General features: G+C 39.2%; 1 protein-coding gene across 1 annotated transcript; it reads left to right on the forward strand.

Annotated features, from left to right (window-relative positions):
- The first annotated feature begins 3,502 nt into the window (after positions 1 to 3,502).
- LOC118784999 (type 2 phosphatidylinositol 4,5-bisphosphate 4-phosphatase-like) lies at positions 3,503 to 15,181 on the forward strand. Its single transcript, XM_036539521.1, has 7 exons — positions 3,503 to 3,811; positions 7,515 to 7,663; positions 11,436 to 11,542; positions 11,742 to 11,865; positions 12,580 to 12,632; positions 13,835 to 13,925; positions 14,556 to 15,181. Exons 1-7 carry the CDS (start codon positions 3,706 to 3,708, stop codon positions 14,697 to 14,699), a joined length of 774 nt encoding a protein of 257 aa, XP_036395414.1. The 5' UTR covers positions 3,503 to 3,705; the 3' UTR covers positions 14,700 to 15,181.
- Positions 15,182 to 16,097: the final 916 nt, after the last annotated feature.

A 16,097-nucleotide genomic window follows, 5' to 3' on the forward strand; every position in this document is an offset into this window, starting at 1 on the left:
CTGTGTTTTATATGCAGATTCACTGGGCATTGATAAAGCGAGCAAAGCTTGCTCAAATGCATAGAAGGCACTCAGAAAGAGAGAGCAACTTGTGTATTTGCAATGGGTGCACTTGATTTTTTTGATTGTGTTGGCACAGGTTTTTCCTCCCCCACAAACAGCAATAAGATCAGAAACAGAGCCAGGGAGCTTTAGCAGCATTTAGGCCCATGCCAGACAAAGTCACAAGGGTGAGAGGTATTGGCAAGCCAATCCCTAGGTGAAGGTAAAGCTGCTCTGCACTGTCACTGATCTTCTCAGTTCATAGGGAATGAGAAGTCTGCATCTGTAGAATCATCAGTAAAGTTTCACCCATTGCAAAAAGTTAGGTTGAGATTCATTTGTTATGACAGACAGTTGTGACCCTCAGGAATGGAAAATGTAGCACAAGAGTATCATGGGAGATAAAAATTAGGGCATCTTCTTATCCTTTATTATTGCATTTCTGAATTTTCACTATCATAAAATACCGTTTGATTTGTGTCATTATATTTATATTCAGAGAAATAATAATAAAAGGGAAGCTTTGGCCTAAATGAAAGAAAAAAGTATTTACAGTTTAAAAGAAGAGAAAACTGAGGCACTTACTTTGAGCCACACCAAACATTTTCTGATCTGTAGGCATAAACCGTGGTGCTAATAGGCATTTCCTTGACCTTTCAACTTGCTGATGTGGCCTGATTATGTATTTGTGCAGTCTGAGAATTGTGGGTGTACCGTGTTCCAAAACAGTGTCTGACACCCATGTATGTCTCTGTAAAATTATAAAACTGGAATCTGTACTTCGAACCGGTTTTATAGTATAACATGAAATTGTGGATTGTGTTTTAAAAACAAAATGAATAGTGTTATGTCACGTAATTTTACCAAACTGGAGGTTACAAATACACAAAAAAGTCCCCTCCTTCCCCTCTCCTCCAGCTCTTGTTTTGCCACAACCTCTTCAGTGTGAAAACGTTTCACTCTACCTCTAATAACGTGCAATAGCACTAGTAGCAGAATAGACACCGGTCTAGCCAAACCAAATGCACAAAAAGAAAACAGGAAAAACCAAAATATACAGCTTGCACAGCTGTATAACCATATCAGTAGTGGGTAACAATGAAGACCTCATGCACTTAATAGCCTACACAGCAGACAAAAAGAGCAGTAACATTTGTTATGTTCCTTTGTGCTTGTGACTTAATCAAATCAAGTGGAAAGTATAATTTGTTGGCATAATGCATAAAAATGGTCTGAAATAAAATGTTGACTTGATTAATGTTGGCTTTTTTATTTGTTGCACTTATGGCAGCGCCACCTACTGATCGTGTTTGATTGCATGCCAAGAAGATTTTTCTGTAATGCAGGATATTAGAAAATGGGCTCGTTGACTAATGCATGCCTGTTTTGACAACCAATTGATGGGAAAAAAAATATGTTAATTTCCATAAAAGAAAGATGTAGGAGGTAATTGAAATGTAGACTAGTGTGAATTTTAAGGGTTTCTGTTTTACCTTTGAAATTAAAGAATCGAAGCTTTTGTGCAGTATAAAATTATTCAGACTTTTACCACAATTTAAAGGTAGACCAACACTGGGATTCCGGAATCATGCATTGTCAGCAATATGTTGGACTTACATCCATTATGTGAGAATTGCTCTCTTGTTTATCCTGTCTTCTTTAATTGGACTCTAATGTATGATCTTTAAATCTGTGAATCTTTAAAGTTGGATTCGGGTATTGTTGTACACCGTAATGTGTAATAAATATGGTAGTATCTCTATTCAAGCAGGACTACTGGTTTTTATTTTTAGTTGGATTTTATGAACAGTCTTTGCTTTTATTGCAGCAACAACATTCCTGTAAAAGGTGGTTGAAATCTTGCAGGTTTTCTAGTGTTAAATCGGTAATACATTTATACCAGAAAAAGATCATTAAGATTAAATGTATTATAGAATTTTTCACTTTGTAGGATTGCACTTTTAGCATAAGTTAAGTTAAGGATACCTGTCAAATTACTGAGAGAAGATGGTACTGAAAATTTAAATTGTGATGTATTATAGAAACTGTATAGCTAGGGAACAGCCTCTTAAGGCCAAACATTCCTATACCTGATCATAATACTGAGCAGCCTCCTTATCCGCAGGCAACAGGAGACATACTGGCATCTAGTGGTGAAAATTGTTCACCGTAGCACAATGTAAGTTGGAATAGTTGATGTGCTTTGACTAAGAAAAGGAGGCATTAAACTCCACATGTGATGCCTCTGATATCACAGATTCACACATTCCATATAAATGCAATTTGCAGTAGGTCACCACTTTATTTATTACCTGTATTTAGCAGTTTTACTCTTTCTATAAATCTTACGCAGCAATGCATAACCTTTCAGACAATCTGTCCCCTTCCGGAGACCAGTGCAGGTGTTAAAGATCACAAGTCAGGAAACCAGCCATTGTAGATATTATCTGAATTAATTTTTAAGGAATGATACACACACTGGGCTAAGCAGTGTCTAACTGAATACCGCTTTTCTGGTCTCATAAACAACTGTATATAATTGCATATAAATTAGTTTTGTGCAGTTCTGGGCACCTGAAGTAGTCTGAAAGGTTTTTTGTTGTTTTTGATCCCTAATCAATGTGGAATTCAGCCATTTAACTTGATGTTCACAATCACTTTGCAAAAGCAATCTTCATAAAGTGAAAAATTAATTAATTAGGACTTGTGGTTGAGGGATAGAACCAAAATCCTTTAAAACAGTTTAAGACCAGATCTTCTTACCCCCAATTAAAATGGGAAGCCTCTTAAATGATGACACCTGACAGGCCCAGGTGTGAATGTGGGTGTGGGTGACACACCCCAAGGTGGCATTCCTTTGGATAGTTTAAGATTACCATGACTGCAGCATGAAGCAACCAAAACCTGTAGCTGACATTACATTACATTACAGTTAACAGGGGACGTGGCAGAAATGAAACCTGACATGATATTGGTAAAAGACATACTTTAAAATTTTTGACCCGGGTCCCTGAAAGCCAATCCAGTCACTTTCTGCCTTGAAAAGAGTAAAGCATGCCATTTTTCAGTGCCATTAAATTCATGGCATTCACGCCATTAATTTGCCCTAAAACTTTTGCATCATGTACTTGCAATGCAATCTTATGTCATATACCACCTTGACCGCTACCTTATGTTGCTAGCTATGTTGGTTTGCCACGAGTTTTCTTTAATTCATCTTTCGCATGAATCTCGCGAGTCACGACATAGGCAGAGTTTTGGTCCGTGACGCAAATTTAAAGGCAGTATTTTGGCGTTACATAGGCGCTTTGTAACGTCATACTGCGCAGATTATACAAAAAAAATCATCAATGCGTATCCCATCGGGATCGAGTATAATAAAGCAACACTGAGCTGTAAGAGTTTTCCACTTTTTTTACATATCATTCGGTCTGTGCAGTTTGTGCGCTCCGAGGCCCCATCGATGTCTTAATTCGTTGCTTTGGAGAGAAGGACACAGGGAAGCACGGAGTCTATTGGACTTCGCTGCGTTCCATGTCTTTAACTCCGCCCCTAAACAGCTTGTCCAGTTGAAGCGCCCTGAAATTGGGGTCTCACACGGGGGGAAGTCGCTGCTACTCCTTGTTCTTTCCCACCGTCACCTTCGGGGACACAGCTGCGGACATGGCCTCCGATGGTATGGATGAGCGATCTCCGCTGCTGTCAGAACCGAAATCCGGGAATGTCACTCCTACGGCACCACCGTACCTGGGGAACACCAGTCCAAGAGGTAAAACGATGCTGACAGCATTGCAGTGCGCTATGTGTTCAATATTTACATGCGTAAAATGCTTGCTATCTAGAATGCTAGCTGACCGATTGGCATCTGACTGCAGGGCATGAACTGCCCCGTTCCTGGAACGAAGAGAACAGTTAGAGATGACCCCTAACCTAACGATCACTAGGCCTGTCGGCAAACAATTTAACACAAATAATAGCTGTGATAGTAGGGTGTGCATGTTTTTCATCGTCCTTGAGCTGCGATGAGTAATTACAATATGGGTGTTAGCTAGCTAATGCTATCGTTATCTTTATAGCCATACCATCGGTACGCACCGTATTGGCATTGTGTATGTTTCGTGGTAGCTAACCGGCTGATGTTTATTAACAGAGCTTGCTAAATATTTTTGTACACGTACACGAAAGTAACTTATGTCGATAACTGACAAACTTAGTTTGGCCATCGTAGCTACGATTGCTATCCAGTTGGTTTACTAGATGTAGGCTGTTGTATATGAAACTCGCCAGCTAGCTAGCTAGCCAGCAAGCCAGCTACCGTTAGTGTTTTTAAGTTGTTTGTAAGGGACGCAAGCTTGCATAGGGCCTCGCCCGCTTCTCATGCGCATGGCGTGTCTATGAATTTACGCTGTATTTATGGATTTGCTGGAATGAAAAATTGTTTCTCTTAATGCTCACTGTTATGCACCATGTTAATCAGCTGCATTGTGCTGTGTTTTTGATATGCCTGTTTTAATTGTGCATAATTAGTCAGCTCGGATAAAGTCATCTCATTAACCATCACCGCAATCATAATTTTATGACACTTAGTTTTTCTAGTTTTTATATTTGTTTACTTGCCTTATGCAGTATTTTGAAAGACGTGGAATAGGATTGCCCACATTCGAACAGTAGTGGTAATATTGATAACATCTGTTTATATTTCGTATGCGAATTGACTTCAGGGACACATAGACACATAGTTACTGTGTTTACTTGTACTGTAGTTTAAAATGACTTTGCTTCATCAAGTCTTAAGGAAGGAAGGTCGCCAGGAAGCAGCACAGATTTTTCTTTAACTGTGCTGTTATATCATATTTCTGCCAGCATTACTGTTACGAGCTGTTTTTCTTCTAAATTCATGAAATAGGGTCCAAAGTCACTATGAAAAAAATGCAAATTTTTACTTACTTTCATACATTGATGGTCGAAATATGTGAATTGCATTTGGTTAGGAAGAGTAGTACATTAAAATTGTTTTGCATTGACACAAAGGTGTAGAAGATATTTGCTAGTGCATCTTATACTTATTTATATTGATATACTCATAGCAACTTTCAAAACAATTTGTGTGGGTCATTCCAAAGTCAGTCCCATTCCTCTTTAGGTTTTTTTTTGTTATCATTTTAAAACAAGTCATTATATGCTGTATTTGTGAGTTTAGCTTTGACTAAGTTTGCCCCTTCTAGATCAAACTGATTTTAAAAATTGTTTCCTGAAGAATTTGTGTGGTATGTTGTTTAGCTGTGTGGTATCTCAGGGTACATTATCTTACATGAGTGAAGGTATTCCTCAGTGGAAATAATACAAGGATAAATTTGCTAATTAGAACTGCACTCGCATCCTAACGGAAGCATTTGTTTTCATTGCACAGCATTCCCAGTGGTGTAGGTTCTCTTATAAAAGCCATTCTAGGCTTTAGGGTTAAAGAAATTTACTTAGGACCTTTTGGTGTTACAAGCTGGCACAGTAACATAACACAGGCAATATGCACTAGATTGTTATTTTGGGACTGTGAAAATGAGGAAAATGACAGCACTGATATTCCTATTGTCTATCTATCTTTTCATATCTCCTCTTAGTTCCATGTTATGTCTTGTTTTGCTACTATGTTGAAAGGTGAGGTATTGTAGCATATTAAAGATTTTGTATATTCAAGATTTGGCTTACAGTGAACGTGGCCATTTCTCTGGTTTTATTTGTTTACGTGTACCAAGCCCTTGATGTTTTCAGTGATTCGCTGAAGCATAGACCCAGTAGAGGGCCTGCATGCCTGGGCCTCTGCAGAAATGGAAAGGTAAATACTAGAACTGTGGAGAAGCTCTGAAACTAAACATCTGCCCAGCAACACAGGGGAGCTGCAGAGCTCTAACAATCCATTGGTCCTCAGCCTTGAATTGTCAAGGGTTTGCTTCCAAAGGGAGTCACAGACATGCCATAGGGATATCCCCCTGGCTTGCTCAGAAAAGGTGTGAAGTCAAAAGCTGAGCTCTCCCTTGAGCCACAGAGGATATGAGCTAATACAAAGACCTGTGGATTAGGTGGCACTGATCAAGGTAGTCACCATCTTTGTTATACTGATTGTCTTTGGGGAGTAGCCATGTACACATGGCTGATCAGATTGATTAGAGAACAGTGAGGGAAAAAAACTTTAATGGCAGGGAGTGTGAACAGGTGGGTGTGGTGATACCCACTCACAGAAAGTAGAAAGTGGCTTGATAACATCAAGACGACTTGTCCTGATGCAGTAGTTACTCAAGACCTGTGTCTAATGTCTCAGCCAAAAAGTCAAAAGCTGGTGTAGCATTGGCATAAAAATATATTGCTGTTTCAAATTAAAACAATTTAGGTTGCATGTTGAAACACAGTTAATGTGTGCTATCTAAGAGTTTATGCATTGCGTGATGCCAGAGTTTATCCTATGTAAATTTTGTATTGTTCTTGTTTTCTTGTTCGGTGGATAAGGTGAAAACTGACAAAGTGCCTAAAGAGATGTGCTTTCTGTGGATGTTGTAGTCATTTAAGCAGCCGTGGAGCCACTGTAGTCACTGCTAACATCATGGGCCCTCTGTATAAAATGGCGAGCCGCTGCTTGGCAGACACTGTGGCGGAAAGGATGGCTGAATTAATGAGTGTCAGGAGAGAGCTCAGTAGAGGTAAAAATGTTTTCAGTTTCCATTAAGCCCTGACTTGAGCACACAATTTGACACAGCTTAGGCAATCGTGACCATGCAATTATGATCTTAAGCAGGCTTAAACCAGGCCAGATTTTGGTTTCATTTCAGTTATCCTGAATATATGTTGACAGCCAGCCACTGCATGCTGAGTGATACATGCACATTTAAGTTTTTGCTGGTATTCAAGATTTATCCCCACTGCCTCACAAAAGATGTCTATCCAGCAATGCTATCTGCACTAACATTAATCTTGAATGTTAAAAAGGGAAATTATCACATCACACATGTGCTAACCTTATTTTGATTTTATATCTAAATCAAAACACATAAAATTTTTGGTGACTCCTTAATCCTGTCTGTGTCTGTCAGCAACTCGCTTGCTCCTGTTTCTGGAGTTGTTGCGACAGCCTGTGTAACAGCACCTCCAGCATCAAAACATACCTGTGTACCCACATTAATTGCTCGATAGTTATGAAAATCTGATATTCTTATCTTATAATTTACTAATTCAATGGCAAGATCCCATATATCACTTTCAAATGAACTTTGTTCCAATATTTTGACCAAAAAAGGGAATGAAATTCCACTGGAGACTGACTTCAAGTACCCTGGTCAAGGGCATACCAGCAGTGCTGCTCCCGGGATTCAGACTTTAAATCCTTTGCTCACAAATGCACTTCCCTACCCGTGCTGCTGTTATTTCCACAGTCAATGTACTGACTTTTTCCTGTGTCTGTGTTTTGTCCCCCACCCCTGCAGCTGAGCTCCCTCCCCCGTACACAGCGATCGCCAGTCCCGATGCGGGGGGCGTGCCCGTCATTAATTGCCGCGTGTGTCAGTCTCTCATCAACCTGGACGGGAAGCTGCACCAGCATGTGGTGAAATGCACCATCTGTAATGAGGCCACGGTAAGAGCCTGTCAGTGATTGTCCTGGCTCCTCCTTCTGCTCCTCTGTGTCGGTAATGGTTTGTGCTCATTAGCTGCAGATAGGCTGTTTCTCTGTCTCGTGTTAACAGTCTCTTGTGAAGAATGGCCAGGTGGGGCTACGAGGCTAGGGTGTGAAACTTACTGGTGGGTGAGGCTTTATGAACCCCAGTATTGGTTGCTTTATCAGGGTGTTGATGTCTCACTGACTTTAACCTATAGTAGTGTTTTTCTGTGGAGAACAAAGACTTGATTGGTAGCTTTTAGCGGTTTTATGATGCTTCAAACTCCTGTTGCTTCAATAAATTCACTAGGCTGCAGTACCAACCCCATTGTGGTTCTTCTCTCACAAATTATTATTACTGATTTGACTAGCAGATATCCATATCCACAGCAACATACATAGTGTGCATATATGTATGTTTTGAATCTAACCTGGATGGTTATTTTAATGGAGGAATTTAGATGAAGTACTTTGCTAAGGGCACAAAAGCAATGCCCCTACCTGGAATACAATCCTGGAAACGGGCCCAATCCCAAAAACCTCTACACCACACTGATGCTCCAGAATTGTCCATTGTTACCTCTGTAGTTGTAGATGGCAAGTTCACCAATTTTTCTTTTCCAGTGACAGCATAGCTCTGATGCAGTGTCAGTTTCATGAACATGCAATTCAGTTAATTTGCAAAATATTATTTGCAAAACTTTTTACTTTTTTATTATTTGCAGAACTATTTACCAAGATCAAATATTTAATTAATCCAGGCTTGCCCCAGAAAATGTATAACTGTACTTCTAGGGAGGTAAATTAATATAAATGAACTGTCTCAATTTAGGTGGGGCACTTCAGCTGTCTTTCCCAATTATTAACTAAACTTTTCATATTTTTTGTTTATCAACTAGCATTCTACAGCTGATTCAATTCATCCAGGTCCTGTTCAGCCTAGTGCACAGGATTTGTGATTTGTGGTTTACCACCCCCCCCCCCCCCCCACCCCCCCCGGATAAACAAGGCATCAATAAATGCTTGGTCCAGCTGGTGTGATGGATTACAGTAAGTGCTGTGCTGTCAGAAACCATGCCGGCACACAGCAGCGTACAATGGAATCTGAGCTAAGCGACATAATTGAACAATCATACCAGCCCCCACACAACACTGTCCGTATGCTCCGGTAGGGTCCATCACAAATGCACTCTGAAAAGAGGAAACCACTCTGTTAGGCTAGTGGAGGTCGGCTAGCAGCAAACAGAAATGGCAGAGTACTTGCCTTTAAGCTGAGATTGATACCAGACATGTTTTTCATGATTGACAACCTTAACAATTTTACTAAAGATCCCTTATTTGAAGCTGATTCCTGATTTGTGTGGTATGTGGTAAAAAACTAAAAATACTAATACAAAAAACAAAGGAGGTCCAGTTACATGAAGTCATTTATGGCAGAGGGCAGAGGTGGAGTTTTATTTAAAAAGAAAACAATTGTGTCTGATCCAGTCACTGTTACTTCTAGTGGGGTCTACTGTAGTATGGGGCTTTTAAACTAATTGTCCATGGAGTGCAGGTGTCTAAAATTATAGGCGGGCTGAACAAGTTCCACTTCTTATTGATAAAACGGCACGTAAATAAATAGTATATATATTTGCGTGTAAACAATGGAGACACATTCCTAAAATACTGATAGCTATTATTTATCATATTCAGAACAAGGAATCTTTATTACCATCTATTTACTTCCCATAATGATTGATTATGAGCAGATAAGTGCTAATTAAACAAATCAAACAATAGTAAATGCTAAATCAATGTTTTCAGGTCAACAATTAATAACAAATGGGACACCCATATAGCATATTTACTCACTGTACCAGTGTGGTGGGCGCATAGAATAATATTACACTGGTAAGTGTATATTTACTTATAGGAAAGAGTAATAATGAGAAAGAAAGCCCTGTTAATGTTGTTATGAAAGTATGAGTCCTAATGCAGCCATTTGGAAACAGTGAATGATCATAGAACGCTGTTAATAGATTCAAGGGAGTTGGATTAATAACCTTTTTCAGAGCCAGAATAATGACAAAAAAGTAAAAATAGGAGGCATTATGTTGCCATTTTATCAGATAGTCCGTTCCTACATTCCTACATTCTTTATTGTTCTTCTTGAGAAACTTGAATAACATGTCATTCCTGATCACTGTCAGCTGCTGCTGGTACCGGACAGTGGCCCCTAATCATCAAGCAATTTTTGGACAGTGTGTTTTCCTTACTTTTTATTACTTTTCCATTCACAGAACTCCCTGAAACTTTATAATCCATCCAGTACATGTCATGTCACTTACATTAACCGTATGCAATCCTGGCTTACTAATTAAAGGCTGAATTTTGAATGCATCTGCCAGTTATACAGGGTGCTCTAAATTTGCTCTGTGAACACAGTATATCCAATCTCCACAGCTTTGTGTCTTGTAAGGACCCAGAATGGTAATTTATGATGAATGCTTTTATGCAATCCTCACATCCAGAGTAAAGGTTTTAGTTGGTATTTTAGGTCACAAATTCCTACTCATCACAATTTTTATCACTCAGTTGTCCGTTTGTCACAGTTAACAGAACCTTCCAGAAAGGCCAGCATCATCATGGCCAGGCCAGCTGAATACAGTCAAGGCCAATTAGAAGTTACACACAACTGAATACTTAACCCTACTGGCTAAATGTATTGCAGATAATCTGATGCAAATAAAGACACCAGAGTCATAAACCAGCTGGTCTGATCTCTCTTGTTATCATCATTCTTAGGTACCAGTAAATCCATGGTCTAATTATTACATTCCCAATAGAGGGCAAATTCTGTTTATCAGCCAGTGTTTTTCCAGTGCCCATAATGCTGTGCAGCTCTCTGTGGTATACTAGAGATGGACTGCATTTCTCAGCAGTCAGGCTCTGTTGGGGTGAATCAATTATTCAGTCTGTTCATGTGTATTGTTCTCTTGACCTCAATAAGTGTTTTTTGTGGTAATGTATGGGGATGTTAACTGTCAGTCAACACTCAAAGGTTCCTCAATTTCTGACTCTTTTTATTTGACCTGTAGCTAATCAGAATGTTAGCTTCTGTAGCTATACACTGTAGCTATAAGAGTTTTTCACCCAGTAGTTTTGATATTTATGTTAACATAAATCTTTTTGTTTCTTTATGTTTGTTTCAGCATCATTTCATGCCATTGGTATATATTACATATAGTATAACAGTATTGCAGTATAGAAGTAGGTGCAATATTATACAATATTACAGTACCATCATGACAAAATATTTTGTCTCTGTAAGTGATGTATCTTCATTGCATGCTTTTCATTAAAAAAAACAAAACAAAACATTTTTGAAGTCTCAATATGACATCAGCATATTCTGTTTTTTGGGGAGTAAAGTTTGTTTATACTGAATTACATTTATTGTGTACATGTTAAAATGGCTTCCATTGATCTGTGGGTTTTAACATCTGTCTAGTATGATGTCATTGGATGAATAGAGTCATAAGAACAGTTCTTGTGACTGATCTGGATCTATGGTCATGCTCCAGCTAAATCTCCTCAACATGGCAGTACTCCCTAATTCATGGCCTTTTCCTGAACGTTGAGACACAATAGGTTGGTGCATAATACTTTGTGAACTTGGAAACCAAACTGCTATGATAGCTGTACTGATGTAGTCCTTTCATGTTGTGTTTGGTAGTGCATTATTAACAGACCATTTCTTTTTGTCTAGCCCATCAAAAACCCACCCACTGGCAAAAAGTACGTGAGGTGTCCATGTAATTGCCTTCTAATCTGTAAAGACACATCCCGAAGGATAGGATGTCCAAGACCCAACTGGTAAGTGTCATATACTGGGCTTATGTGCAGCTGTATTGCCCCTGAAACATCTTAAGTAGGACCAGTAAATGTATAGTCTTCTAAGTGATTAAAAATATTGTGTGTGTGTGGGAATGCAGAGACTGCAAGTTGAATGGTCATGTGATCAGCGGGTATTGTGACATTATCGTACTGTTCCTCCCCTCCCTTCCCCCCACAGCAGACGTGTCATCAACCTGAGCCCCGTGATGGTGATCCCAGAGGAGCAGCCAGCCCAGCCAGCCCTGCCAGTACAGCCTGAGGGCATGCGTGTTGTCTGCGGGCACTGTGGCAACACATTCCTCGTATGTACTCCCCAGTGTCTCTGTTTAACCGTGCACTACATTAGGCAAACCCCAAAGCCCACTCAGTTGCTGGAATGTGTGTATGTGTAGCACATGGTTTTCCATAGATGTGCTTAGAAGTAGGGTTAGAAATACTAAGGATAGGATTGTCTCCAGATCAGCTTACACAGTGTTGTGGCAGTTGTTTTTTTCATGGTAGAAGTAACAGCATATTATGACATCAGCTATGACGTGAAGATAAACCTCAGTTCAGCATTAGGCTCAATACATCCCTACCCCATATATGATATACAGCATTTTTCTTATTTTTCTTATGTAACGGGATTACAGGAAAAATGATTGATTATCTTGTGGGTACATACTCTGTTAGTTGCTTTCTTCCCAGATTTTACCTGCAGGAAAAAAGCTGGTCCGGTCGTGCTTGAACTGTAATGACTGTGTAGTTAGAATCAGGGGAACTGAGGTTATGGACTTTATTGACAGGAATCTGAGAAACAGGGATATTTACTGCAGTGAAGGGGAATCAGAGAAACTGGGAGATTTCTTCTAGTGAGAAGAATTCCAGGGTATGCTCTCCTGCAGCCCTCTCGCATGGAGAGCCCAGTCGAGTTGAGTGCAGCACAAGACCTGCGATGGATTCAGTGAAGCGTAAAACCTGAAACAGGGAGTGTTCTCTCGCTCTCTTTCTCATGTCTAATGTTCCTGTCTTTACAGTGGATGGAGCTCAGATTTAACACATTGGCCAAGTGTCCACACTGCAAAAAAATGTGAGTTTCTCAAGTATTACATTTATATATGCATTGTCTGTATAGGTGTGTGTGTATGTATAACATACAGATCTGTCATATAAATGTATGTATGAATGACTTGGATATATGTGTGTGTACATGTATGTGTGGTGATGTTCAATAGTTCAGTGACATTCAGTCAGGTATATGTGACTCAGAACTATGAATACATGAATGTGCACATCAGTAACACAGTGATCATGTAAATCATGTTTATCAGAAACCCTTGGAGTTTTCACTATCCAGGCTCAGTTGGAAGTGGTCAAATGTCCTTTTCACATCACCCAAACAGGTGCATCAGTTTAGTTTCAGAGAGATATAAATACAGTGCAGGCATGCATGGAGAAGACCCAGAGACTGGTGGGGGGGAGAGATTATGTAAGGCCAGCTGGGATGATACAATAGTGCAAGATTTCTCTTCAGTTCAGTAATGTGAGGCATGAGACATGGCATGTGAAGGGCCATTGGGTGCTACTCCACAAGGAGGTGCTCTGGTCATGTGATGCACCTATGTCTTCTTCAAGTTCAAAGAAGCACTAATCAGAGGGTTCCACCCCACAGTTCACTTTATTGGCTCACCAGTCTACATCTGTCTCCTTATTCATGCTTTTAAATGCACTCTAAATTAAACACTTTCAATTTACAGCTTATGCTGTATAATGAGAATAGCTGTAAAAGAAGGTCTTGACTGTAAAGTCAGTAAAGTCTTGTGTGCGGGTTGTTCATTCAAGGTCAAGAGTTAAAACGCAGAGTTTTCTAAGAATGTTAGCTAGCTGTAATTAATAATTACTAGCTAACGACTGCCTACCTATCACCCTGTCCATACTTCCTGCCATGCAAAATTAACTTGGAGACGAGAACAAATTTAGTACAGACACACAATTGATCAGATTATAGTTAGTGTTTGGCCATTGTCTTGTATCAAAGGGGAAACAGTTTTCATGATGAAATTCTGGGTTTGGGCAACAGCTTGAGGTAACGTTACGATAGCAGTGGACACAAATAGGAAAGCAGAAAGAACCCTTAAGTAAGGTAAATTTTCATTGGGCTGCAGTAAGTGTATGACATAGAAGAAGGGCAAGGTTTCATTGGCTGTAGCCAATGACATAGTCTGCTCAGCAAATTAGCTTTAAAAATTCAGTTTTAATGTGGTGGGATCTGATTGCTCTGCTTTATTCCAGATCCTCAGTTGGGAGTGCCCTCCCGCGAAGGCGCTGCTGTGCTTATATTACTGTTGGCATGATCTGCATCTTCATTGGTGTTGGCTTAACTGTGAGTATTCGCCAGCACTCCCAGAGCATCACAGATAATTATTTCTAGAGGATGTACTAACAATGCTACTGAATTGAAGAGCTACTTTTTAAAGGCTATAAATTGTAATTTATATGTGGATTACAACCCCTGTGGATGTCTCCACTGCTGTGCATGTACAGTTGTGGACATGAAGCACTTTGTGATGATACCTTTGTTTGTTCAACATGGATACCTAATACAATATTAAATTAAGTCATATAAAGCAGACTTGGATGTGTAGCTAAGGGGTATAAACCAGTTTCACCAATATTAATCAACATATGTTTCTTCAGTAGATATCCAGCTATAATTATGAAGCCCATCTTAAACCATGCACTAATTAAGACTAAATAAACCCATCAAAGTAAACAAAGTAATAAAAGATGGGACCTGTTGAGCCACAAAACTTACATTAACTTTATGCAATCCTGGCTGAGCTGTATTCCTGATTTATTTATTTGTGTTTTTTAACTAGACCTCGTTGTCATCATTCCAAAGAAAACACAGTATAGACGTGTATAGATGAAAGATAAGTAAAAGTGAAATGTGAAAGATATCCAGAATTGTGTGTCTTGATCTCTTTCTCTGCATATTCCTCTTGTCCTTCAGGTGGGAACCCAGGACTTTGCCAGACGTTACCACGCCACATATGTGTCCTGGGCTTTGGCATACCTGTTGGGTCTGGTCTGTCTGGTGCGGGCCTGTTACTGGGGAATCATTAAAGTCAGCTATCCAGAGAACAGCTTTGCATAGACAAGTTGCTTTTAAGTGTTTGTTTTATCTGGATTGAGTTTAGGGTCTGCCAATGCTGGTGTCTGAGAACAGCAGTCCTATACCTGAGTTTTAGAATAAAATAAATACTGTAATACTGTAATAAAACAACAGTGGTCTTACAGAAAGCTGCTAGGTATACCTTCTGAATTTTTTCTCTTGAAGGCCTATATTGGCCACCACTGGATGGACATTGTACATGTTTTAAGTACTGTTCTGTTACTAATTAGACCAAAATTGTTCATCTTTTTGTCAATTGCTCATTGCACAACAGTGTTATGCAATTATTTCATTATCCTGCTGCTAGGTTACCCAGCTGTTAAAAGCTGAAACTTCATAAATTATCTTTTGTTCATACATTTTAAATTTACGTTTTAACTTTTAGCATAAACTTACTTTTGCAACCTTTGTAAAATCCATTCATGCCACTATCAACAAACTTGCCATACGCCTGTGTTGGCCTTTTAAAAACAGCTTATGTTAATATTTATGATTTTAAAGTGAAATTATGCCAAATTTCCATTTCAAGTTAAATCATTGTTTGACATTTTAAAAAAGTACTCTGCATATTCACACAGTTATTATACTTTGGCTGATTAAAGGAGGTGTTCTCAGTGCATCATTTAAAGTCTGCATGACTTTTCTGCACCACTGTTTTATTTTGTCTGTTCCAGAGAGTGTACAGTTCCTGTGGTTCAGCATCTGCACCTTTGTACTCCCTGTTGTATACTGTATGTCAGTCCTTCCTGCTCACAACTTGAGTTGTTGGTACAACTTTACCTAGTTCAATGTTCTGATGAGAAAATGGGCACAGTTAATCTTGTTCTGAATGTGAATAATCAAAGACTCTTTGTACATACATAAACACTGACATGTAGTGTGAGTTGGAGTATGCCTTTTGTCTTTTTAAAAAAGGATCATAATTTATCAATAAAACTGTAAAACTGTGTATTCTTTCTTTTTGCTTGCCTTGATGCTGTGTCAAGTGATGGCCAAAATAAGTAATTCCCTTGTCATACTGTTGTACAGTACATAACATGGTGGCTAGGGAACTGGGTTTGGAGCCCACAGACGCAATTGCCAGGTTGGTCACTGCTGTTGAACCATTTATTAAAGTGCTGTATTTTCTACTTTAGTAAATATCCAGCTGATGGATAAAGTGTCAAATCTGTACTTTATATATTTCCCTGGTTATGTGTGTAAATTTACTATTTATCTCATTTTATGTAATAGATTAATCAAAACAGTGAATACCCATATATTGTGCAGATATTCTCTAATTTGTAGTCACTTGCTAATTACAAAGTGTCTATGGCTTTGTTGCTGGAAAGGTTCATCCTTGCTGATTGCTCACTGGAGAATTCATTTACTACACCAAAG

The sequence above is a fragment of the Megalops cyprinoides genome, chromosome 10 (assembly GCF_013368585.1).
Source record: "Megalops cyprinoides isolate fMegCyp1 chromosome 10, fMegCyp1.pri, whole genome shotgun sequence".
Taxonomy (NCBI): domain Eukaryota; kingdom Metazoa; phylum Chordata; class Actinopteri; order Elopiformes; family Megalopidae; genus Megalops; species Megalops cyprinoides.